General features: G+C 43.1%; 1 protein-coding gene across 1 annotated transcript in view; it reads left to right on the top strand.

Annotated features, from left to right (window-relative positions):
- The window catches only part of Cap-D2 (CAP-D2 condensin subunit), a 181,169-nt gene that overhangs the window by 141,350 nt on the left and 11,861 nt on the right, over window positions 1-27,958 (top strand). Inside the window, exons 23-26 of the mRNA XM_080273545.1 lie at window positions 6,678-6,804; window positions 11,206-11,333; window positions 20,872-21,011; window positions 21,766-21,898. Of these exons, the coding sequence (XP_080129671.1) occupies window positions 6,678-6,804; window positions 11,206-11,333; window positions 20,872-21,011; window positions 21,766-21,898 (528 nt within the window). The remainder of the gene's footprint in view (window positions 1-6,677; window positions 6,805-11,205; window positions 11,334-20,871; window positions 21,012-21,765; window positions 21,899-27,958) is intronic.

Raw genomic sequence — 27,958 nt, 5'->3', positions numbered from 1 at the left:
TAAGCTGCTAGGTGCTGTCAAGAGTTTTTATGATGGTAGTGAAGCATGTGTAAGGGTAAATGGGCAGCTAAGTGAATGGTTCACGATCAGTGTGGGCCTGCGACAAGGTTTTGTTATGTCCCCATGTTCATCAATATATATGTGGATGGGATGATGAGAGAAGTAAAAACACAAGTAATGGAGAGATGGATGGCATTGGTAATGAATGGTGATGGATGGAATATCTCAAATTTGTTGTATGCTGATAATCCAGTACTACTTGCAAATACCACCCAAGAACTTGCTAGAGTAGTAGTAGTAGTTGTTGTTCCCTAGGCAGTCTGGCCAAACAGCCCCTAGTCCCTTAGGAAGGCCATGGCTGAGACTGGGCTTTCCCACAGAGCTCTCAAAGAGTGTATGTTGTGTCGTTGGCGTAGGTGATTGTGTGCAATGCAGTCTTCCATAATGTGCTTAATAGTATGGGGTGCTGTGTTGCATCCTGGACAGGCATCAGCGACGAGTCATCCAGCCTCTTCTGGTAGCTTAAGAGGGCTGGATGGTGCCCACATCTCAGCCTGGCCAGGTGGACCCTGTCCTCATGAGGAAGATAGGTTTCAGAAGGGTGGATGTCAGGAGGCTGTGCATGCAGCTGTGTGTTGTCTTTAAGTGACTGAATGGAGCGGCAAGTGATCTGAGTGTGGATATGCTTCTGGAAGCTGGTCTGAGGTGGGCGAGGGGGGAGAGATGACAGTATTTGTGTATGGTATCATGTGCTGGGTGTTGTTTTGATGTTCCTTGGTGTGGGTGGATGTGCGCCATGTACTGTAGTGGATGTTGTGGGTTTGTGGAGGCTGCAGCAAGAAACTGGGTGCCTGTCATGTCTAGGTGATCCTTGACTTTGAGGACTTTGGTTTCTTGATGTAGGTGGTCTGTGGGTGTAGTAGCAGTGCAGCCTGTGATTATTTTTTGGGCCTTGTTCTGTATGGTCTTTAGAGTGTTGTAGTGTGTTTTGGTGAGGTTAGAAGCCCAGGCAGGGCTTGCATAATTCATCACTGAACATATGTATTGTTTGTATACTGTGGTGGTGGTTTCTTTGTTGTGTCCAAATGTTGTAAGGGCAAGTGACCTCAAAGCATTGAGTCTTGGTGTTATTTTATTTTTAATGTTTGTGATATGTTGTTTAAATGACATTGATGTATTGTATGTTACACCAAGGATATTGGGTGTGTGTGTGTGTTGTAGGGGAGTGTTGTTTATGGTGAGGTGTGGGATGTGGCTGTGTTCTGCCATCCAGTTTGTGAGAAGAGTCACTGTAGATTTGGCTGGGGCTATTTTGAGCCTGTTTGTGGTGAACCATTCGTGTAGTGTGTTGAGATAAGGTTGAATGATGTGTGCAGCTGTGTTTGCATTTTGGTCCGTACATGTAAGTGTTATATCATCTGCATAGGAAGCTATGTGTATCTGTGGTGTGTGGGGTGTGGGTACGTCGTGCATATATAGGTTAAAGTGTGTAGGGGACAAAATAGAACCTTGGGGACGCCTTTTGTAAAGTTTCTGATGTTAGAAGACTGACCAGCAAATGTTACATGTGCACATCTGCCTGCTAAGTAGTTTGCCAGCCATCTTTTTGTGTTATTGTGCATGTTTCTGTTGAATATTTTGTTTGTGAGGTTGTGGCAGGGGATAGCATCAAAAGCTTTGCTAATGTCTAGTGTGAGTAGGATTGTTCTGTGTAGTGGCCTAGCTGAATTCATGCCATCGAAAACTCTCTGTGTAAGGTCTGTAAGAAGGGTGTTTGTGGAGTGTAGTGGCCTAAAGCCATGTTGTGACTGGGCTAGAGGAATGTGAGGTGTGACTAGTTGTAGTACCAGTCGTTCAGTGACTTTAAAGGGGATGCAGAGGAGTGTGATGGGGGCGATGTGAGGAGGGTAACGTGGGGTCTTTGTTGGGTTTAGGGATAGTGATGATATTGCCATGCTTCCAGAGTAGTGCAGTTTTGCTGATGTCTGTGAGTGTCGTGCCTTGAGAGTAAATGTAGAAAAGAGTAAAATCATGATTATTGAGAGGGAAGGTGACTCCCAGTACGATGTTTCAGTGAATGGAGAGAGACAGGAATTGGTGAGAGAGCTCAAATACCTGGGTACAGTGGTAGAATAGAGAGGAAAATGTGCAAAAGAAGTGAAAGGTGGAGTGACACAAGGAAGGACAACAGCTGGTGCAATGAAGGCCTTGGTAAGAAACAGAGGCCTGAGTGTTGCAGCTACACGAAGTCTACATGGAGTGTTAGTTCCAGCTTTAACATATGGATGTGAGAGTATGTGAGGCATGAAAATGAAAAGTCAAGAATGAGAGCAGTGGAGATGGGACTGCTGAGGAATGTATGTGGAGTACAGAGGGTGGATAAGATACGAAATAATGTGATTCGTGAAAGATGCGGAGTGAGGAAGTCTATGGACACCAGAACAGAAGAGAGTGTACTGAGTTGGTATGATCATGTGGAGAGAATGGATAACAATAGAGTGGTGAAAAAGGTGTATCTGAGTGAATTTGAAGGAAAGAGGAGGCGAGGTAGGCCAAGGAGAAGATGGAGGGATATGATGGATGAGTGAGTGAGGAAAAGAGGTATGGAAGTCAGTGAGGCTAGGGGACTGACAAGAGATTGAGCTGGCTGGATGAATGTTGTGAAAAGAAGTGCATGATCAGGGATTTTCACCCCATTTTAATGTGACAGTGTCCAGATTAACCCTTGTTTATGTGAAACTGTAGAATGTGGTGAATGTTTTTGGCATATCAGATAGAGCCAGGATTCTGGGGGCTTGAACGATGAGTGAATGGAAGCGTGGCCCATTGAATTAGGCAAATTTAGGCTGCCTAGACATGCTACTCCTCACCCCACCCAAAGGTGGGAAAGGGTGTCCAGACGATGAAGTGTAAAAGTAATGCATCTGTAGTTATACAAAAGTTATAATCCTAAACATCATAATACATTATGCCATTTTTAGGTCCTTGCTTATTTCAGTAACTTTTCATGCATTTCACTGCCTTTTTGTGAGTTGCTGTTCTTGTGTATCAACCCCAGTCTTTCTGGCCAAGCAGACCCATCAACAACAGTCAAGCAACCACCCCTGCAGGACCATCCTGTGAAATGAACTGATGTTCCCATGTAGCTGACAGCGCCTTGCCACAGTGAAGCATGGGAAAAGGTGTGGAAGCTTTGTTCCAGGGTGGACACCAAATTTGTGTCCTCACCCAGTTAGTAAGAGCACCATAATAGGCTTCACTTTACCTCTTAATTTGATTATATGGTTACAACCCAGATTTGTACAATGTTCCCTAAGTGACAGGAAACCATTAAGCTTCTCACTTAGTGTACTTGAAGTGGAAAGAAGAGTAATAAAAGGTGACAGGAAGGAAAGGGATAAGTAGAAAGAGAGGAGGGCAGACACACAGATAGAATGAGAAAGCAAAGGAAGAAGCAGGCATTACTATATCAGGTGAGTATTATATGATGGGAATTGCTACTGGGGAAGTTTTTAGCCATGCAGTCATGTCTGAGGTTTTGGCTGGTTGCCATGCTTGCATGCAAGTACCTTACCCCAGTCAGATTGAGACAGTGTTTGAATTCTCCAGTGATGTCCACATTTACATAAATTAACTTTGTACTCGGGTTAGTATCCATAGTTAAAAAAAAATGGATAGTACTGAGAGTGTATAGTGCTCACCATTCCAGTGCTGTTTTCTCATTTCCTTCCTCTACTCCTTCTTCCCTACTGTTTCTGCTTTTGATAATGAAAAAGAGACTATTATGATATGAGATGATGGGGAGATCACATGATGAAAGTGCTAATGTCTTTCATCTGCATGCAGAAATCTATCTATCTATCTATTGCCAGACGCCTCAATCCCGTTTGGGGTGGCCACAAACAAATCGCCTCCAAGTCGCCCTGTCCCCCGCCATTTCACTCCCCTGCTCCCAACTCACACCCCCCTCTCTCATATACCTCTCCACCCCATCTCTCCATCTCATCCTCGGCCTCCCCCTCCCTCTTTCCCCCTCCACCTCACTTACATACACTCTCTTCGTCAGTCTTTCACCCTCCATCCTCTCCACATGGCCAAACCACCTCAGTGTGTTCCTCATAACGCTTCCTTTCACATCCACATCAACACCACAACGCTCCTTTATGTCCTCATTCGTCAGCCTGTCTCTCCATGTGACTCCACAGGCTCCTCTTAAATAACTCATTTCCACGGCTCTCACTCTTGACTTATGTCCTTCCAACAGCGTCCAAGCTTCACTTCCGTACGTTACAGTTGGTATCACAATACTGTCATGTAGTAACTTTTTCACTTCCATGCTCACTTCCCTGTTTCTTATCACTGCTTTCAAAGAACCAGCAACCTTTCTTCCCTGCTGTACCCTTTCAAGCACTTCACCCTCCAAACCTCCATCCTTACTCATCACACTACCCAAGTACTTAAACGTACTCACATTTTCCAATTCCTCACCATCCAACCTCGCTGTACATTCACTGACTTCACCTCTCTCAAAGACCATCACTTTACTCTTCCCTACATTCACCTTTAGATTCCGTTTCTTACACACTCTCTCAAACTCATCCACCAAGCCTTGCAGCTCCCCTTCGTCTTCACTCAACAACACAGTATCATCTGCAAACAATAGTACAGGGAGCTTCCAAACACTATCCTCTCTCACCAGGGCCACTCCAACATCCACTACCCTACCTTGTATCTCTTTTATTACCCCATCCATGTACAGATTGAACAACCATGGAGACATGACACATCCCTGTTTCAACCCAACTTTCAAAGAGAAAAATTCACTTAGTTCACCATCCACACGCACTGCAGCCTTCACACCATCGTACATACTCTTCACAGCATTCAACAACTTCCCATCTCCATATATTCTTAACACTTTCCACAATCCTATTCTATCCACCCTGTCATATGCTTTCTCCAAATCCATGAAAGCCGCATACAACTTCTTTCCCTTCTCTAGAAACTTTTCCACTAAAGATCTGAGAATGAATATCTGATCTACACAACCTCTTCCCTTCCTAAAGCCTCCCTGTTCTTCTCCAACTAATTTCTCTGTTCTTTCTCTAACTCTGTCAGTAAGTATCCTACCATACACTTTTCTTATTATACTAAGATGACAAATGCCCCTATGATTACCACACACTTCTTTTTCCCCTTTTCCTTTGTACAAGGGAATAATTATACCTGACTTCCAATCCTCTGGGACTCTACCTTCCTCCCAGGCCAATCTGCACATCTTCCACATCCATTCTACTACTATCTCTCCCCCATGCTTCAGCATTTCACCACACACTCCATCAATTCCTGGGGCTTTCCCTGATTTAACTTTCTTCATTGCTTCCACAACTTCTATCCTACTGATTTCTTCCTGTCTTCTCACCTCCCTCCTTCTCCCGGCCATTCCCCAGCCACTTATACTCGCATTACTTCCATCCTCCACGTTCAACAATTCCTTAAAGTGTTCTCTCCATCTGCTCACTTTTTCTCCCTTCTCCACTAGTAATCTACCATTTTTATCTTTCACTCCCCTGCTAACTTCACTTCCACCCTGTCTCACTCTTTTCACCTCTTTCCAGAACATTTTCTTACAGTCCCTCCACTTTACACTCAAATTCCTTCCAAATTCCTCATCCACTCTCTTTCTCTTACTAATCTTTTCACCTCTCTCTTTCTTTCTACATATAACTCTCTCTTCCGCCTCTCAACTTCTTCCACGCCCCTATTTCTCATCCATTCATTGTATGCTTTCTTCTTTTGTGCCACAGCCCGTTTCACCTCTTCAGTCCACTACGCTGTTCCTTGCACCCCCCTCCGTCTTCTCTTCCTTCCACACAGAAATAATTCTTCATTTCCAGGGTAACCAGAGCATGAGATGCCTGGCAGGGAGCAGCCAAAACTGTCATGGCATGAATTCTCATTCATTTGAAGTCATGGGTAAAACCCAGAAAGTCAAAACTCAAAACAGTAACCTTGTGCCGTTTGGCAGAAATATGGAGACATAGATAATCATCATTCTGACCACTTTCCTTCTTGAGAATTAGATAAGGTAGGAATCAGAAAACATTGAAAGCTAAAAAGAAGGACAATCAACTGTAGCAACAGCATGCCGAGTGAAATGGGCCAAACATTCATTCACTCACCATTAAAGCTTGTGGTATTCAGGCTCTGCCTTGTGTGTCTAAACATCAGTACTTTTACGTTTATTTTTTAATTTATACTGTAGATGTGCATCACATTACTTTCTGCATAGTCAGCATATCATTTGGTATGTTAAAAGGGAGGTGCTAAATACTGTATGTGACATATGCTCTTCTGTGCAGTACAGTCCTTAATTCATCCAACCTGCTCAGTCACCTGTCAGCAACAGTGCAGTACCATAATAAAGAGTGGTGTTGTTTGTTACATTTCTGTATCCAGCATGCTTGCATCCATTGGCCTTGGTCACAGAATGGTGGGTTTCCGGTTTGCTCAGTCTCTGGCAGCTTCTCTGTCCAGTCCCTTATCCCTGAGGTCACACTGTATGAGATCATCCTGAGTCTTTTTCAGTCTGCTGCTTGCAGTTCAGCCATCAGTGTTCATACCTGTCACCATCTGCATCAGTTGCCAATTTATTTATTTTTCTTTTTGCTTTGCAGGATGCTTATATGGGCTGTGTGCAGTAATCCTGGCAAGTACCAAGATCCTGAACTCCGAACAGCTGCAACTTTAGCTTTTGCCAAGTGTATGATGATTTCTTCAGAGATCTGTGAAGATAATCTGCAGGTCCTTACCCTTTTTTTTTTTTTTTTTTTTTTTTTTTTTTTTTTCCACTACACATTTTGAAATAGAGTACATTGAATTAAACTTTTTGAATGCCTTATGAATGTTATGATAATGAGTCAAGAACAGATACAATATACTGTAAGGATGGAAGAATGAAAGACTGACTAAGAGGGTGTATGTAGGTGAGGTGGAGGGAGGGAGAGGGAGGGGTAGACCGAGGATGAGGTGGAGGGATGGAGTTGAGAGGTATATGAGGGAGGGGGGGGGGTCAAATGGTGGGTGACAGAGTGACTTGGAGGCGTTTTGTCTGCGGCCACCCTTTGCAGGATTAGGGCGTCGGGCTATAGATAGATAGATAGATGGAAGATGTTTAGGTGAGTAATTCAGTATCAGTTGTGGGATGTGGTGCTTCCATGGTTGTTCAATACTGTATTATATATAGATACCATTATGATAGAGGTCAAGTACAAGAGTTTTGGAAATGAAAGTGAAACTGGTGTGTGTGTGCGTGCGTGCATGGGTGTGTGCGTGTTTGTGTGCTCTTACCTACCTAATTGTATCTTAACAGGAATGAGTCAAGCTCATACTGTCCTGTGTATTAAATCGCTTTTATCATTCATATCCTTAAACTTACGAATTGTTGTGGCACACACTTTTTCATTCAGTATTGCATTCCACTGATCAATTTCCCTATTTGGGAAACTGAATTTCCTTGTGTCTTTATCACCTCTCTCTTTATGTAGTTTTTTGCAGTGTCCTCTTGCTGATGCTTCCCCATAGGTTATATACTCATGTGTGTCTATTTTCTCATTCCTTGAGACACATTTATATAGCATAATCACGTCTTTTTTCCTTCTCTCCTGTAGCGTTCATAGATTCAGTTTTTCTAGTCTTTCTTTGTAGCATAGATCCCATAAGCTTGGTACCCATCTTGTAGCAGCCCTTTGAACTTTTTCAGTCTTATCTATGTGTTTCTTGACATGATGATTCCAGACTACTGATGCATACTCCAGGGTTGGTCTGATGAATGATGTTATCTTTATCAGCATGTCTTTATTTATGTATGTGAATGCTGTTCTCATATTAGCAAGCAGTGTATACATGTTCCGTACCATCTCACTGATGTGGTCAGCCGGAGATAGTCTGTTACTGATAATCACTCCTTTAGTAGGACTCGCGTACGTTTGCGGCTGTGGTGTGGCCCGCACCTGTGTACAATGGTGCCACGTTTCCCCAACTTGCGATGTGAAACGGAAGCTATTTATGTACAAGGCATCACAAATTCGATAAATTCAGATGAATAAAACTTACACTTGTGTATTTTGATGGATGAATCAACAGTAATCTTATGCATAAAATATTTATACAGTAACACAGAAACATGGCATACATATTGTACAGTGTTGCTAAAAGAAATTGTAGTCACTTTTAATGGTTTTTAGTGTAGTTTTAGGGTGGGTAATAATATCACAGTTATGGATATAAGATAATGAGCCTGAAAAAAGAAGAAATATGCCAATATCCAAAGTAAAAGAAATAATTCATGTAATTCTTGTGAGTGGCAACACTTACACACCTAGTCTGGCCTAAGATATAAAGTACGTACCCCTCCGTAGACCCAACCATAGCTTGTACAGGTGTTGCTAGGGAAAAATGCTCACATTTACTGGCTTTTACCATAATTTTAAGGGTGAGGAATAATCACATTTATAATCATAAGCTAATATGTAGGACAAAATAGTAGGCATATGCCAATACCGAAGTAAAAAAAAAAAAACATTATTCACTCGCGAGCGGCAACACTTCCACACCCAGTCGGTGAGAGAGAGAGAGAGAGGCAGGAGAGGGGCATGCATTGAATGCATTGTCGGCATCACTAAATATAACAAAACCAAATTAACAAATGAAAGCACAATTATAAATAACTTATATAAGAATCAAGAGTACTCAGGGTGGCTCACATTTCCCGCCAGGAGAGAGAGAGAGAGAGAGATAACGGTATAGAAAACGTGGCAACACTGTACACAGGTGCGGGCCACACCACGGCCGCAAACGTACGCGAGTCCTACTATAGGTCCTTCTCTCTCTGTATGTGTAGGGTTGAACTTCCTAGCTTACAATCCCAGTCTGGTCTTTTTCCACTTTTACCAAACTTAATTACATGACACTTGTCCACCTTGAATTCCATTTGCCATTTATTGCTCCATTCATGAGGTTTAATTCTTCTTGTAGCCCTCTACAAGAGTCTGTTAGTAATTCTCCTTTGTATTTTTGCATCATCAGCAAACATATTTAGATAGCTTTCATTTCCAGTGTGACCATCTGCGTCATTTATAAACACTAAAAACATAATTGGTGCCAGTACTGAGCCCTGTGGAACTCCGCTAGTTACTTCCCTCCATGATGAGTAATTACCCCATAGTACTGTTCACATTTCCCTTTTTCTGAGAAAATCTTGCATCCATCAGTTCATGTTGCCTAGGATTCCTCCTTGATGGTACAGTTTCCTAAGTCTTTGGTGTGGTACTCAGTCAAATGCATTCTTGAAGTCTAGATAGATACTGTCCACCCATCCTTCTCTTTCTGTAATGTTTCTTCAGCTCTATCATAGTAGCTTAAACCTCTCAGGCACAGTCACGCGATTCGCGTGACATGTGGATTTTCTCAGTTTGTTCAGTCACTCGAATCGCATTCCTAAGCACAAAAAAATTAGCCAAAAATTAAGTTTCTGGCTCAGTGGGTTAGAGCGCTTCGCTCTGACCGAAGGGTCGGAGGATCGAATCCACCCAAGGGTCATTGGTAGACATCAGGAAGGGCATCCGGTCATAAAATGCTACACGCTCCAGTCCAAAAGTCCTCTGCCGAGGGGCAACGCCTTAGCCCTTGAGGGATACCAGGCGTAAAAGCAAAATATATATATATATATATATGTATATATGACTGTGTTGGAATACGAGGTCTGTTCAGAAGATATCTGACCTTAGGCTCTTAAAAAATAAATAGCTAGCCTGTTGAGGTAGGACACTAATCCCTAATCCCCTTCAAAGTAGGCCCCTTCTGACTTGACACATGTAGCCTGGCATTCTTTTCACTGCCTAGAACATTTTTCAAAGTCGTTTTTCGGTGTCTCCTGAAAGTGTTTCATCACGTTCGTTGTGATATTTTCTCTCATCTCAAACTGGGAACCCATCAGTGGGGTTTTAAGCTTGGGGAATAACCAAAAGTCACATGGAGCCATGTCTGGTGAGTAGTGAGTCTGTCAGACCTGCAGGATATTGTGCTTGGCCAAAATTCCTGAATCAGTTGAGAAAAAGGTGCAGGGGTGTTGTCATGGAGCAGCTTCCAACTTGCTTCATTCCAAAGGTCTGGTCTGTTTCGCCAAATTGCATCATGAAGATGACAGATAATGTCGAGGTAGTAATGTTTGCTGACAGTGACCTGGTGAGTATTCATGATGCACAACAACAAAAATTGTCAGCATGCAAGTGCATTTCAGCCTGCTGCGGACCTGGCGTGCTTTTTTGGCCAAGGCGACCCTGCATGCTTCCACTGGGACAACTGTGCTTTGGTTTCTGGGTCATACCCATACACCCAAGTCTTGTCTCTAGTGATAACAGTCTTCAGAAAGTCTGGATCACGATTTGCACACCCTAACTTGTCTTGAGCAACATTAATCCGAGGGAAAAGAGAATGACGAATGCGATGAAGCTCCTGCAGGAGATACCGAAAATCAACTTTGAAAAATGTTTCAGGCGGTGGAAAGAACACTGGGCTATGTGTGTCAAATCAGAAGGGTCCTGTTTTGAGGTGGATTAGTGTCCTAGCTCAACAGGTTAGATTTTTTTTTTTTTTTTTTTTTTAGAGCCTAAAGTTGGGTACTTTCTGAGCAGACCTATTAACTGGTGTTTACAATTGACGCAATCACTTCCATCTTTCACAGAAGCCGTAGCTAGCATTAAATGTAAGTAAAATGATATAATCAGACAAAATGCAGGGATCACCATTAAGACTGTCTGGTTTGGATTAAAAGAGGTGCAGTACCATCCAGTGCTGGAAAATTGGTGGTGTTCCTGTATATGTTAGATCAAATAGGAAATGCAAAGAGTTGTTAAAACTGTGACAAAGAAATGTGTAGTTCAAATGTTAGATGGGTGTACTTAGAGGGAAAGGATGGGGGTGTATAGATTTGACAGGATAAGAAATATAGTGGGTTGATAGATTTGTTGAATAAGAGTCAGTTATTCAAAAGTTAGAAGTGTGTGTATGTAGATGGTATAGATAGATAGGCAGTTATGACACCTGATGTGCAGATTATATACACATGCCTTATTGTTTAACACTGTATTGGCTTATATTGTTAGAGGTACTTTGAAGAATTAAAACTACTGAAATTTCTTGCAGTTGCTGTTTACTATTTTGGAAAAGTCTGAGGAACCTGTAATACGTGCCAACATCGTTATTGCCCTGGGAGATTTATCTTTTAGATTCCCCAACCAACTGGAGCCATGGACCCCTCGTCTGTATGCAAGGTATTATCATATTAATACAGTGTAATATGAGTAGAAACGGTGAGATTTATAGAATTATTGTAACTACGATCTGCTCTGCATTCTCATGAACATGTAAGAGAGATAGGATATGAAAACCCACACTGGCAGACAGAAAAGATGTACAGTATTTCCTAACAGTTTCGGCGACAGTTATTGCTTTCTTCAGTGGATCTACAGATCAAGAGTGGTACATACAGTTACTGAGAAGCTGCTTATATGCAGGGTAACCACACATGTTTTGTTTTTTTCCACCACACCAGATGTGACCTCACCTGACTCTCCCTCTACTCTGTCTCCGACCAGAGTGAGGGATTACAAGGGGCAGCAAGGACTTGGCCACTCATCCTCTCATCACTGGATTTAATTTATACATTCCTTCCCTATAGTTAAAATTATTATATCTCTCTATACATACATCTTCTGTGTATAAAGAGATATAATGTAATATAATAATTACCCAGAGTGAAGGAATGTATAAATTAAATCCAGTGATGAGAGAATTAGTAGCCAGGTCCTTGCTGCTCCATGTAATACCTCACTCAGGTCAGGGAGAGAGTAGAGGCAGTCAGGTGAGGTCACATCCAGTGTGGCTGGAAAAAAAAAACAGGTGTGGTTACCCTGCATACAAGCAGCCTCTCAGTAATTATAGGTACAACTCTTGGTCTGTACAGTAGATCCACTGAAGAGGGCAATAGCTATCACCAAGGCTGTTAGGAAACACTATACATCTATTTTGTCTGCCAGTGTGGGTTTTCATGTCCCATTTCTTGGTCACGATAGTGTGACTCTTCAGCTGATATAAGAGAGAGAAGCAAGTTCTAAACACGTGTCATCATCTCAAAAATTCCTCACTCCCCACATGAATTTTGTTCTGCTCCGAATTTAAACTATAGTACAGTACTAGTTTTACCATATACCAGGGGAAGTTCAAGTTATGAAATTGCCTCATTCCTTGAAATTAAGACTTTGGGATATGACAAACCCATTGCCAGCACTGGAGATGCAGGTAGCCTCTTAACCCCTGTTGTTTAGGTAAGTGATAGGTTGTACTTTTAATTAATATTATCATCTGATTAATATTCTGCAGAGATTTCAGTTTTCATTTACATCATCATTCTCCAGACCAATACAGTATTCCAACCTAAACATGAGGTGAGGTAGGATTAAGAAACAAAGAAAAGGTATGAAAATGGGAGCATTATCAATAGTGAAGTGATGTACCTCACAAGCCTAACCATCTGCACAGTGTCATCACCTTCGGCAGTAAACATGAAGGCCTAAGTACAGTCATGTGGTGTTCTTTCTTCTGAGTTACTGTACATTGCATAGGCTCTGAGACTAAGCTGTAACTCACATTGCTACAAACTTTATTACACATCTCAATTTTCTTTTATCCCAAGAGCTAGCAACTGTTGGGAAGCAGTTAGCTGATTTTGGCAGTTGGTTTAGCTCCAGTCCACAACAACAGTTGTACCATTTGCAGCCTCAGTATGGAGACCTTAAGAGGAAACATGGTGTCCTTTTTTATGTTAAATGAACAGAAGGCAATGATTGATTATGTGTATGTGGTTGACAGGATGAGAAGGTGTGTAATGGATGCAAGAGTATAGAGGTTGGGGGAGTGGACTTTCTGACTACCACCTGGTGGTGGTCAGAATCAGTGTCCAAATGAAATGGAGAAATAGAAGAAGGGAAAGACAGGAGGAAGTAGTGTATGCAAGGAGGGTGGAAAGGTTACAAGAGGATGAGAAAAAGACAGAATATAATAGGGAAGTGGAGGAGTGATTGGGTAAATATGGATTGGAACAGATGGGGGACGTGGAAGGTGTGTGCAAGATATTCACAGAAGAAATTTGTGCAGCATGTGAGGTGGTGTGTGGGGTGAAGAGAAGACGAAAGGGGATGCAGGGAACAGAGTGGTGGAATGAAAAGGTGAGAGAGGCTGTCACACAAAAGAAGAAAGCATATAGTGAGTGGATGAGAAAAAAGGGCGTGGAAGAAGTTGAGAGACGGAAGAGAGAGTTGTATGTAGAGAGGAAGAGAGAGGTGAAAAGATTAGTAAGAGAGAATAAATGAGAGTGGATGAGGAATTTGGAAGGATTTTGAGTGTAAATTGGAGGGAATGTAAGATGATGTTCTGGAAAGAGGTAAAGAGAGACAGGGTGCCAAAGAAGTTAATTGGGGAATGAAAGATAAAAATGGTAGGTTACTAGTGGAGAAGGGAGCAAAAGTGAATAGATGGAGAGAACATTTTAACGAATTAATGAACATAGAAAATGAAAGTGATGCGAGTATAAGTGGCTGGGGAATAGCTGGGAGACGGAGGGATGTGAAAAGCGAGGAAGAAATCAGTAAGATGGAAGTTGTGGAAGCAGTGAAGAAAGTTAACATGGGGAAAGCCCCAGGAATTGATGGAGTGTGTGGTGAAATGCTGAAGCATGGGGGAGAGGTAGTAGTAGAATGGATGCAGATGATGTGCAGATTGGCCTGGGAGGAAGGTAGAGTCCTGGAGGATTGGAAGTCAGGTATAATTATTCCCCTGTACAAAGGAAAAGGGGAAAAAGAAGTATGTGATAATCATAGGGGCACTTGTCTTCTTAGTGTAATAGGAAAAGTATATGGTAGGATACTTTTTGAGAGAGTTAGGGAAATAGCAGAGGAATTAGCTGGAGAGGAACAGGGAGGTTTTAGGAAGGGAAGAAGTTGTGTAGATCAGATATTTATTCTTAGATCTTTAGTGGAAAGGTTTTTAGAGAAGGGAAAGAAGTTGTATGTGGCCTTCTTGGATTTGGAGAAAGCATATGACAGGGTGGATAGACAAGGATTGTGGAAAGCATTAGGAATACATGGGGTAGATGGGAAGTTGTTGAATGCCGTGAAGAGTATGTATGAGGGTGCTAAGACTGTAGTGCGTGTGGATAGTGAACTGAGAGAATTTTTCTGTTTGAAGGTTGGATTGAAACAGGGATGTGTCATGTCTCCATGGTTGTTCAATCTGGATATGGATGGGGTTATAAAAGAGATACAATTTAGAGCAGTGGATGTTGGAGTGGCTCTAATGAAAGAGGACAGTGTTAGGAAATGCTCTGTACTGTTGTTTGCAGATGATACTGTGTTGTTAAGTGAAGACAAAGGGGAGCTGCAAAGCTTGGTGGATGAGTTTGGGAGAGTGTGTAAGAAACAGAATCTAAAGGTGAATGTAGGGAAGAGTAAAGTGATGGTCTTTGAGAGAGGTGAATGTACAGTGAGGTTGGATGAGGAGGAAATGGAAAATGTGAGTGTGTTTAAGTACTTGGGTAGTGTGATGAGTAAGGATGGAAGTTTAGAGCGTGCAGTGCTTGAAAGGGTACAACAAGGAAGAATGGTTGGTGGTTCCATGAAAGCAGTGATAAGAAACAGAGAAGTGAGCATGGAAGTGAGAAAGTTACTACATGACAGTATTGTGATACCAACTCTAACATATGGAAGTGAAGCCTGAACCTTGTTGGAGGGACAGAAGTCAGAGTGAGAGCAGTGGAAATGAGTTATTTGAGAGGAGCATGTGGAGTCACATGGAGAGACAGACTGACAAATGAGGAAGTGAAGGATCATTGTGGTGTGGATGTGGATGTGATAGGAAGCATTAGGAGAAACACACTGAGGTGGTTTGGCCATAGGAGAGTGAGAGACTAATGAGGAGAGTGTATGTGAGTGAAGTGGAGGAGGGGAGAGGGAGGGGGAGGCCAAGGATGAGATGGAGGGATGGAGTGGAGAGGTATATGAGAGAGGGGTGTGTAAGCTGGGAGCAGGGCAGGGAAATGGCAGGGGACAGGGTGACATGGAGGCGATTTGTTTGTGGCCACCCCTTACTGGGTTACGGCGTCTGGCGATAGATAGTAATAATTATTATTATAATTTTTGCTGCTGACCTGTGACTGGAAGAGGCAATTCTCAAATTACTCAGCACAGCATTTAATATTAAGGCCTAGAACCAGTGCTTCAGGACCATGCATGGCATTTCCTAATGTTAGGAGAAATACTTGAGGTGGTTTGGCCATGTAGAGAGGATGGAGAGCAAGAGATTAATGAGAAGAGTGTATGCGAGTGAGTTGGGGGAGGAGGGGAGGCTGAGGATGAGATGGAGGGATGGGGTGGAGAGGTATATGAGAGAGTGAAGTGTGAGCTGGGAGCAAGGCAGTGAAGTGGCATTGGACTGGGAGACATGGAGGCGATTTGTTTGTGGCCACCCCTTATGAGATTGAGGCGCCTGGCAATAGATATAGATAGAACACCAAGAGCCTGGGTTGTGTCGTGGGGCTGCATTGGCATTACCGTCCTCCATAATATCTTCACCCATATATCTTTATCACTTTCATTACTTTCTTTCATGTACATATTTTTACAGTTTTGTCTTTGCAGTACAGTATATGATAGCTGTATGAGGTTTCTTAAATCTAAAGCCAAGCATAAAACGTGGAAGTTTTGCTTATCTTACTTTAAAATCAGTTAGGACATTAAGTAGATGAACATTAAGCAACTTTGTCGTGAACTTGTTCTCAGCCTCAGTTGGACCCCTCACATTAGATCACTTGCTTGAACCACCTCAAAGAAGCTTGGCTTACTGACAACAGTTGGCCATAATTTACAGGAGTCAGTTGTGCTCTCAGCTTGAATGTTGCCCACCCTTGTGGAGTGGATGTGGAGAGGCTCCACTAAAACAACTGAACTAAATTCCAAACAAAGCTGTAAGAAAAATTAATAACCCAACAATTACAAGTGAACTACCTCCCCTACAAGTAAGATGGAGTGTTGCCTTTCTTGCATTATTTTACAGATACTTTTGTGGTAAATGTACAAGACGAAGTTGCATCCATTGTGCCACCTCCATGGCTTCCCCTGAGTTACATGGGCATCTGGTAGTGCTCATGACTGGTCTGTCACACTGTAATATTACAGAACTTCTGTCTATCAGAATTCATTTATTCCCAGAGCTGCCTCTCTTTGGATCTCCCTTCCCCAGATTAGTTTCTCACCAAACTTCAGCCTACAGCAGTTCAAGACCAACTGTTGTTTGCAGACGATATTGTGTTGTTAGGTGAAACGAAGGGGAGCTGCAAGGCGTGGTGAATGAGTTTGGGAGAGTGTGTAAGAAACAGAATTTAAAGGTGAATGTAGGGAAGAGTAAAGTTATGGTCTTAGAGAGAAATGAAGTCACTGAATGTACAGTGAGGTTGGAGGAGGAGGAAATGGAAAATGTGAGTGCATTTAAGTACTTGGGTAGTATGCAGAGTAAGGATGGAAGTTTAGAGAGTGAAGTGCTTGAAAGGGTACAACAAGGAAGAAAGGTTGCTGGTTCTTTGAAAGCAGTGATAAGAAACAGGAAAGTGATCGGAGAAGTAAAAAAGTTGCTACATGAGAGTACAGTGACTAATCGTCATACGATGGGGTTATGTCAGTTCATACCTTAACGTATAACGAATTTATCGTAAATCAGGAGATTGAAACACATATTAAAGGGGGGATACGTCAGCTCAGCTTCCCAAAGTCACCTACCCAAGACTGAAACATAAATGACAACCCACCTTAATTCCTTCCTGTGTCGGTCCAAGTCGTCCCCCCCGAGGCTGGGGAACAGCTAGTGCTTAAAGGCAGTAGTGGCCAGCCTCTGAGTCAGACAGGAGCAGGTTAGGGGGAGAGGAATCCGGCTGAGTGCTGACTGGTGAGGTCAGTGAGGCAGTCGGGCAGCTGGTGGATGGTCTGGGAGAGATGGCAGTGGGGGGTCTAGTGGCAGTTGGCTTGAAGAAAGCGGTGATGCTGGTCCGTGAGGCTTGCCTCCGACGTCAGTCAAAGAGCTCACAATGCACCTGTAATGCCTGATTGACCTGGTAACGGACATGGGAGCTCCTGGTGGAAATCGGATCACGTACTCCCATTTGCTCCATAAACTCGTCAGTGCCATTAATGAACTGTGTGAGGAAGGTGACTGACAGTTCACGCCATGGCTGTACCTCCGGTTCGTCCTCTGTCTCATGCGTCCTCTGTTATTGAATTTGGAGGAGCTCCTCATTTGGCAGTTCTTCTGAGTGGCTTTGTAGCAGTTCCTCGAAATCTTCTTCATCAACCTCATTGAAGCCTGCCCTAAGAGACAGGGACAGAATCTGGCCTCGGATATCCTCAACAGCTGAAGCTGGAGTGTCAGAGGTAAAGCCAGGGAAGGAGTGCAAACACTCAGGCCAAACTTTTTTCTAAGCCGAGTTGAGTGCCTGCGGCGTCACCTCCTTCCAAGCCAGCACGACATGGTCAATGGCTGTCTTGATGTTGTACCCTTTCCAAAAACCCCACACCGTCACCTTGGCGTCTGTATCTATGGCCCACACTAATTGCTCCATGGTGAGGCAGAGGTAAAGTGCCTTATAGGCAGCGATCACACCCTGATCCATTGGTTGTAGGACAGAGGTGTCGGGCGGTAAAAACATCACTTCGATGTTGTCCGCCCATTCCTACTTGACTAGAGGGTGGCTGGGGGCATTGTCCACCAAGAGGAGGAACTGATTGGTCAAGTTGCAACGTGAGGCATAATCCTTCAGCGCCCCCGACAGATATCCCGATACATAGTTCTGGCAGAGGCCGGTGGTAAGTCAGGCTTTTGGGTTGGCTTTCCAAATAACCCCCAGCTTTTCCTTGATAAACCCAGCCAAGGCCCTTGGGTTCTTCGAGTGATATACCATCAGGGGCTTCAGCATTAGGTCTCCTTCGGCGTTAACCCCAAACAGAGTGTAACTGTATCCTTTGATGCCTTGAAACTGGGTGCCTTCTTCTCCTTTTGAAAGATGTAGGTCTTCTTTGACATCCTTTTCCAAAATAGGCCGGTTTCGTCAAAGTTAATCACCTGTTTGGGGCTATAGCCCCCACTGGTGATTCGCTGTTGCAGTAGGGCGGTGAAACTGGCGGTGGCCTCAACGTCTGCACTCGCTGCCTCCCCATGCAGGGTCAGCCCCTTAAGGCCAGCCCGGTTCTTGAAGCCGACAAACCACCCGGGACTGGCCTTAAAATCATCCTTCTTTGGCTTCTCCACAGCCTTCTCCATCATCATCTCCCACAGTGAAAGGACCTTGGTGGTGATGATGGACATTGAGAGCGGTACCTTTCGTTGGGTCTTGTCCTCCACCCACAACAGCAGGAGGCGCTCCATCTCTTCCATACAGGGATCCCTGACCTTGATGATCCTCTTGGCCCCCATTGTGGAAGCAGTCTCACTTGCCGCGAGTACAGCCGCCGTATTTTTCAGGACAGTTGAGACGGTCGACTGGGGGAGCTTGAGGGAATTGGCAATTTTGCTGGGGCCTTGGCCATTCCTGTGCCTCCTAACAATGTCCAACTTAACATCTAGGGAGAGTGAATGCCTCACCCTCGTAGACAGGGCGTCATTGCCCTCACTCGCCCGACGCTTCTTACCTCCTCCCATAGCACTGTGGCACCCACCTGCACCGCCCCATAACACTGTGGTGCTCGCCTGCACCACCCGTAACACCACCCTTAGCACTGGGGCCCATACCTGCACCAGTCTTAGCACTGGGGCCCATACCTGCACCACCCTTAGCACTGGGGGCCCATACCTGCACCACCCTTAGCACTGGGGCCCATACCTGCACCAACCTTAGCACTGGGGCCTATACCTGCACCACCCTTAGCACTGGGGCCCATACCTGCACCACCCTTAGCACTGGGGCCCATACCTGCACCAACCTTAGCACTGGGGCCCATACCTGCACCAACCTTAGCACTGGGGTCCCTACCTGCACCAACCTTAGCACTGGGGTCCCTACCTGCACCAACCTTAGCACTGGGGTCCATACCTGCACCAACCATAGCACTGGGGCCTACACTGGCACTGCCCTTACCACTGGGCACACAAATCCACAGTACAGTAATTCACCAAAAGAAGCACTGTCACACCAATACAAGCAGCGTTACTCACGTACAGTAAATCATTGCAACAACATAATAATCACACTTGCATAAAGTTGGCCTAGTGCTACACGATGTCTACTGTAGTACGATGCTTGGCTGAGAGGTGACGATAACAGGGGAGCACACATGAACGAATGGAAAAGACAGCTTTGAAGGGGTGGTGGGACCTGAGCCATAACGATGTGCTGCACGTCAGGGCCACCATTTTGCCTGAGGCAAGCGACGGTCGCCTTGCGTGTGCATGGTGCTTCGTACGAAATTTTCCAAGGGCAGTATCGTTATAGCGGGAAATTTACTGTAAATTGGATTTTGGGGTGGAACTTTTCTATTATCGTTGTAGCGAATTATTGTATACTGAATCAACATATAACAAGTAGTGACTGTACAGTAGTGTGTTACCAGCTCTAACGTTTGGAAGTGGAGCTTGGGCCATGTTGGAGGGGCACAAGACAAAGAGTGAGAGCATTGAAAATGAGTTATTTGAGAGTAGCATGTGGAGTCATATAGAAAGACAGACTGACAAATGAGGAATTGAACGATCGTTGTGGTGTGGATGTGGTTGTGATAAAAAGCATCAGGAGTAATTTAGGAGTAATACATTGAGGTGGTTTGACCACATGGAGAAGTTGAAGAACGAGAGACTGACAAGGAGTGTGTATGTGAGTGAGATGGAGAGGGGAGGGGGAGGTGGAACGGGAGGCCAAGGATGAGATTGAGGGATGGAGTGGAGAGGTAGATGAGAGGGGGGTGTGAGCTGGGAGCAGGAGAGTGAAATGACGGGGACAGGGCGACAAGAGGCAATTTGTTTGTGGCCACCCCTTACGGGGTTAAGGGGTCTTGCAGTGGATAGATAGAGGACACATGGAATATGGTGTATGGAATTATTTTCTTATTTAGTTTGCTTTTGCTTCCTTTTCATGTTAAAAAAAAAAAGTAACTACATTAATCATTTCATCTTTCCTGTCACTTCTTATTCCTTTTCTTTCCTTTACAGGTGGCTTTACATTGAGTGACAAGCCAAATGGTTTCCTGTAAGCCAAGAAACCATTTACAACGCTGGGTGGTAACCATATAACCAAACCATACGTGCTCCCTACGTGTCAACAAGTGGGTTGGTGGAGGGTTGGTGCCCCTCCCTGTAAAACAACTAACTTAGTGTCCAAGGGCCACCCTTTACAGGATTATGGTGTCCGGCAATAGATAGATAGATAGATGTCTGTAAGAGATGTTAATAATTTACTGGTAGTTGCCAGTAGTAGGCTAAAAAAAAAACTTGACAAAACCAATATTAACTCAAAGTTTTCATCAGGTGTCATCACAAACAGAAGTTGGCAATGTCCTGCTGTTGATATTACAGTATTTCACATTCCTTGCAGAATGCCAGGGTGTGTCCTTTCTTGTCATACTACTATGTTATGTGCTTCATATTACTGTTACACAACAAGTTTTCATGTAACACATTCCTTTGCCACAACTGGCAGGAAATTGTTGGCAAATTTTTAATTGCAATAATACATCATACTTTGTCAGTTGTGTTGGTGGTGTTCTTTACTCGTTCTTTACACAGGCTCCGGGACAGCTCTCCTAAAGTGCGACAGAACACCCTAGCTATCCTGACTCACCTTATCCTGAATGATATGGTGAAGGTGAAGGGTCAGATATCAGACATAGCACTGTGCATCGATGACAAGGACCCACGGATATCAGGTAGGTTTATTCAGAAAGTTACTTCAGTTGAAAGTAACAATGCCACAAGCATATTTGAAAGCAGTTTACATAATTATTTCTGGTGGACACTAGTTAGCTTTGATAACAAGGCTAAATTTAAGGTGGATTTCATGACAGTCCTTTGTCCAGTATGGTCAGTCCTCATTATAGTGTATATCTGAGATGCATTTTGAAATATCACAGCTCCTTCCATGCAGTTACTGTATGGTAATTAGTTTCATGTCACCACTATATGTAGCTGTGGAAGTTTAATAGAAATTTTTGTAATTAATTATTTCTTTTGGACAGCAAGACAAAATTTAAGGTGGATTTCATGACAGTCCTTTGTCCAGTATAGTTAGTCCTCATTGCAGTGTATATCTGGTATGCATTTTGAAATATCACAGCTTCTTCCATACATATACTATAATTGAAAAATGTTTCAAATCACCATTATGTGTAATAGTGGAAGTTTAATAGAAATTTTTTTTGCAACTCACTGTAGGCTTGATAGCAAAATGAATTTTAAAAAATTATCAGAACTTGCTGGAACTGTACTGACATCTTTTCAATATCCTGTGTAATATGTACCGTAATAAGAGCATTAGTATGGTAGAACTGTTTTACTCACAGAGTTAATACCAGGAGGTTTGCTTGTGCGGGTAATGCTTCCATACAGACATTTTAGCTGAGTTTCCTTATTGTAAGCATTAAATATCATTCATTTCTAACTTAATATTGATTATGCCCACAGGTCTGGCAAATCTGTTCTTTACTGAGCTTTCAAGGAAGGGTAATGCTTTATATAATGTATTGCCTGACATCATATCTCGGTTATCGGACACTGAAATGGGAATTGAGGAACCACGGTTCAGAAAAATAATCGGGTAAGATTTTCAAATGTTAATTAGTGTAACATCTGTGTGCAGTGTCTGTGATTGTTATAAATGAAGGTAGAAGGCGATATGAAAGGGTACTAGGAAGAATGCTTGACATGGTAACTAAGTACAATATGTGAGAGCAGCCAAAGGAACTAACAGAGTAGAGGTGAATGGATGAATTTGGTTGTGAGATGAGCATGTCAAGGGTTCCATCTGTTTTTCTAACTGCTTTATTCTTATTCCTGTGATGTATTTTCATTTTATTCATGGTTTCCACCGGGTAATTTTTATCTGCCTTAGGAGGGAGACGTTGAACTGAAAATGTTAGATAAAACGTTCATTAACTTTTTCACTTCTAGGGTACTCTTGTAAACTGAGTAGAATAATCAGTAGACAGCAAGAATTTTTGTTCATGAAGGATCCAATATGCTTGCATGAGTCAGCCCTGGCCACCTAATGGTGGCTCTCCATGCTGCTGTATCTCTGACAGCCTCCCTATTCAATCCCTTATCCCTGAGGTCACACTGTGACCTTGTCCTTGGTATTTGTGGTCTGCCGCTTGCAACCTGACCCGTGACATTCACATTTCTCACCTTCCACCCCCATTTGTTATCATCCATCCTCTCAGCATGCCTGAAACAACCTAACCTATCCTTCTTCATCACAACACTAATACATTAAAATACCATCCTTCTGCTCAACCCTTCTCCTTTTTTATGTGTGTGTCCCACTCTGGGCAAAGGCTTCAGGGCCTATCCCAAGGCCCAGTAGTCCTCCTACACATCTCTACATGTCGGTACTGACACCCACAGGCCTCGCAATCAGGGCTGCACTACACATCCATCTAATCAGTATAATTTCTATATGCTTGAACCTACAAATATCACCTTACTATACTTCCAATTTATCACTGCAGCATTACACTCCTAACAGTTGCTGCATACAAGGACCCCATAGCATGGAGAGAGAGCCCTCTCAGTGTCAGAAGCAGCAGCAGCTCTCTGAACTTCCTCCAACCACTCCTTACCCTAGCCACAGAGCTAGCTCCAGACCACTGCCAGCACATAACATGAGCTCTAAAGAGCAAAACTCCTCCACACCCTGAAGGGACTCTCCAGCAAGATCAATCCTTTCTCATCCTGTTCTCTGTACATGCTCTCCGTGATCCATCACACACACAAAATCAGCATTATTTCACAGCCTGCCTCAAATACCACTATATCTCTTATGCACCCACTTTTCTCAAACTTTGCACAAGATGGAGTTATTTCTCACACCCTTGTGGCAAACTCAGTAAGGCCATACTTTCCCTGCTTAGACAATACAGTCACCTGCCCTAGATATCATCACTTTTGTTTTATTCGCATTTACCTTAGCTTTTATCATTCTTTTTCTGTGCCTGCCCTCCTCTCTTCCTGTTTCTCCTATCTTTCCTGTCACTTCTTATTCCTTTTCTTCCCTTTACAGGTGACTTTACATTGAGTGACAAAGCCAAATGGTTTCCTGTAAGCCAAGAAACCATTCACAACGCTGGGTGGTAACCATATAACCAAACCATACGTGCTCCCTACGTGTCAACAAGTGGGTTGGTGGAGGGTTGGTGCCCCTCCCTGTAAAACAACTAACTTAGTGTCAAATGGCCACCCTTTGCGGGATTATGGTGTCTGGCAATAGATAGATAGATAGATAGACTTTCAAACCATTTTACTCCATTCCATCTCTCCACCTTCCGAATCTTGCCTCCACCTCCCTTTCATTCTCCGCAGTCAACACCAAGTCATCAGCATACATCTGCCGTGGGAGTCCATTTCTGAAGTCAAGTGTGAGAATGTCAAGGACCATGGTAAATAATAAGGGGCTCAAGACTGACCCCTAATCCATACCAGCATTCACGGCAAGCTCATCATTCATAACACTGTTCATTCTCACCTGGATGCAAGCACCCAGGTACATTGCCAGAACCACTTTAACTAACCTTCCTCAGTCCTAAGCTTTCTCATTGTCCACTTTGCCACCCCCCTTGGAACTCTGCCAAAGGCCTTCTCCAAATCAGCAAAAACAAAGTACAGCTCCCTCTTCTTTCCTGTATATATTCCCTGGAGCTGCCTAACCCCCTCGCACTCTGTAAGTTTTCAATAAATTTGTGAGACACGATCAGAGAGAATGACAGGAAGGCAGCCTGGACTTGCGCACAAAGGAAAACATTCCCATGGATTTTATTTGCCCAGATAATTGGTTATATTGGTATAAATTGTATACCAACATCTACGCCAGTATTTATACTATAAGATAAGGTAATAAAAACACACAAAACTGATGAATAAAAGTACCGAAATGCAGTGAGAATAAACTTGTTCAGGAGTAAAATTAGCTTCAAATAAATTCCCAACATCCTAGGCCAAAATTTTGCCCACACCTTGTAAGAGTAAGCAGATGCCTAGATGCAGAATTTTATGAGCTTTCTTTTGGTGTTTTTGGAATTTCAGTAGAGCTAATAGTTTTTGAGTAAGTCACCAAGAAATCCCTCCACCTCACCCCCCATGTCACCGAAAAATGAGAGAAAATTGAATATTTGAAAGTGTTATTGTGGTAGGTGAGGGCGCTCACCATCCACTCACTTGATGTATTGCTGCTCTCGGGTGTCTGCCATTTCCTCTCCTCCATCCTTGTTTCATTCCATCCTCTTCTGTCTTTCTTTCCTTCATTCTTTCCTCATGCGTCTGCCTATGGGTGACTTTACACTCCCTCTTCTGTCTTCCTTTCCTTCATTCTTTCCTCTTCCCTCTGCCTGTGGGTGACTCTGCACTGAGTGACAAACCAAATGGTTTCCTGTACACGAAGAAACCATTTTCTACGCTGGGTGGTAACCATATAACTAAATTTTGCTGCCTGGTGGTTTGGTGAATAATTCCGGCACTCCAGTCGGATTAAGCTAGTGAAGGCTTATATTCAAAGGGTGGTTGGGGTATGTTGCTCATGTAACGCCACTCAGGGATGAGTGAGGCTGGTCACTTTCATTTTAATGTCAGGACCAACTTGTCTAGCCCCTGGCTTCTGTGCTTCTCATGGGGCAATGTAGGATTGGGTGGTGATGATGATGAAAGTTTTGGCCTTGAAATAGACACCCTCCCCTATGACACACTAAGGTTTGACACCTTCATGATAAACTTAATTTTTGGTGAATATTTTTTCCAAAACTCCCTAATTGGTATCTCTTCAGACCAACATTGATAATGACACAAAGTGCATCATCAGTTACTCTTCAGCCTAACACCATTTTGATGCATTTTGTGTCACTGTGTGTGAAGGGGAGTTAAGTGGTCCCTTTACCTGGTATAAACCCAAACTGCATCTCATCAGTATTCACTCTTTCCCAAATCATACTATCCAGGACTCCTTTCGTCACTTTCATTATGTGTTCCAAAAGTTTTATGCCTCAGTAATTTCCTCTTTCCAGGGCTTTTCCCTTACCCCAGTGCACATGAATATTCAGCCACTTATGTGGCACAACACATACATAATCAGATTTATCAAGTCAGTAACTAAACTCGCTTCTCTATCTCCTAAGGCTTTCAGCATTTCAGCAGTCAACCCATACACACCCACCGCCATCCTGACTACATTCTGCTGATTGTCCTGCTCACAGTAGCAGCATCAGTCAAAGGCCAAGGGCCAAACACTGGATCCAAACCTAATAAATTTACTAATGGTTTGCGCTTTGCGACATTCCTCAAGCTAAATATTTGTCAGATTGCGCATTTGCGCTTGCGCAAGGTAGTGAACTGTGGATTGCGCTTGTGCAAGGTCCTTCTTCGTTTGCGCTGCCCACCACTGGTTTCAAGTGGATATATTGCATAACAAATTATCCAATAATATTGCATAACAAATTATCCAATAATGAGGTTGTTATAAACATGGGTTCAGTGGGGTTAGGGAGAGTAACCTCAACCACGAAGATGAAAAATTGCAGATCACAGCGAATGTGAACTCTGGGCTGCCAACTTACCTCAGTCAGCTGATTAGAGGCCCATTGTGGGGAGGCTCTATGTTAGGTTGTCATGTTTTCAAGTCACAAGTTTCCAAATTTCACACACAAAAAGTTTTTACCTAATATTGCACACTGCACTATTTATGAAACATGTGCACTGTTATATGATGATGATAATAGTGTTTCAGTGGCCTTTCATGCACAAAATAGAATGAAAGGCAGACAGTCACTGCTAATGTAAACACTGGGCTTGTGTGCATCACCACGTTGACACAAGATTCTTGGAGATGGTCTTCGAAATTATCATTCTAGCGAAATCGCGATCAGTATCTTAATGTTATATTGAGACTGTATAATTTTTAAATTATCGTTGTTATATAATGAGGCTACACTGTAATCCTGTTATTCACTCTTTAGTACATTCATAACACACTCCACTGACTTCTCATCAGCAAGTATGCCCACACTACTGTATTCGTCCACACGTCCCATCCTAAATAACTTCTACCATCCTCCCCTATGCCTAACTTCCTGTAAGCAACAGACGTCAACCTGCTTACTGCATGCGGTCTCCACCACTTTCCCTCCTCTACCCTTAAAACTACCCACATTCCAAAATGCCATTCAGAAATAAATATATGATCGTATTGAAAAGGTTAATTTGGCTGTTGGTTGCCACAATGAAGATGAAATGACGTGTGGATGATAACGTTTCTGTGATGGAGCCAAGAATTGAGGACTTGAATGATTACTAACTGAATATACATCCATTTCACAAGGCACTTAAAAGCCTCTGTTACTGCTTACATTGGTGGTTTGAACATCTAAGATGAGTGATATCTTTGTATAGGTTCGATCTACAAGAGGTGACTGGAGGTCTTTCAGTTTTGTAGTACCACCAGGGGGAATAGGCCGGTCATCAGCGCTTAAATGTAATGGACCACAGTAGTTTGGCTCCAAGCCCTTATGGCATGAAGGGGACTGTTGCAAATTTATTCTCTCCTATCCCATGCCCCTACCCAACCCCATCCCTCTTAAATGTGGGGTTATTTGGGAGACATGATATGTGCTGGAGGTGGGGCTGGAGCTAACGCTGTGGCTAGAGTAAGGAGTGGTCAGAGGAGGCATGTGTTAGGAGTGTACCTGGGCAGTAAAGGAAGAGTATATTCATAGGCTGAAGCATACAGAAATGGTAATGATTAGATGGATGTGTAGTGCATCCTTGAAGGATAGGCCTGGGAGGTTAGGATTGTGCCTGAAGATTTGAGAGGAAGAATGGGGCTTGAATGTATTCGTGTTGTGATGCAGAGGGGTAGATTGAGATGGTTTGGGCATGTTGAGAGGATGGAAGATGATGACTGGGTGTGTTAGGTTAGGTGTGTGAACATCAAGGGTAGGGTTGCAAGGGGCAAACCAAAAAAATAGAAGAAGGCCTGGAACAGTGTCATAAAGTGTAACCTCAGGGATAGGGGGCTGAATAGTGAGGCTGCCAGAGATAGAGCAGCATGGAGAGCCACCATTAGGTGACCAAGGCTGATGCACGCAAGTATGCTGGAGCCTTCATAAATGAAACAGTGCTTGATAATTAAATTACAATATTTCATTAATCAGTTTGTTCTTGTTTTTAGAAATCCAGTAAAGTATTAGTTTTTAAATATATGCCATGATGGGGGGTGAAATCATTGGTTAGAAAAAGATTATGCTCTTGAGTTTTTATGGTATATTGCATTTATTGCATCACTGGAGTAATCCTTGTATCGCTCTACTTTTGTATATCAAAATATTCCTCATATGTAGCATCACAAAAGTCCCATCTCAGGGCAAAAAGGATACAAGACTTATTTTTCAAGGTTACATCAGACTCTTGTTATACAATGAACCAGTATGCAATGAATTGTGTATATGAAAACAGAAAAGTTAGGCCCTTTTTTCAATATACGTTAGGATTCTCCTTACTTGTTAATATACGATTGCCATTTTTGCATATACAGTCGCTCTTTCACAAGTTTACAGTCATTGATTCATTCAAAGATGGCCTTTCCTCTCACCACTATAGGTCATATTAGTGTCAGTGATGG

Source organism: Coenobita brevimanus, chromosome 55 (assembly GCF_032717465.1).
Source record: "Coenobita brevimanus isolate Jiangsu-jjx chromosome 55, ASM3271746v2, whole genome shotgun sequence".
Lineage (NCBI taxonomy): Eukaryota > Metazoa > Arthropoda > Malacostraca > Decapoda > Coenobitidae > Coenobita > Coenobita brevimanus.
Note: the sequence above shows the minus strand (reverse complement) of the source record. Positions and strands in the feature narration are given on the sequence as shown.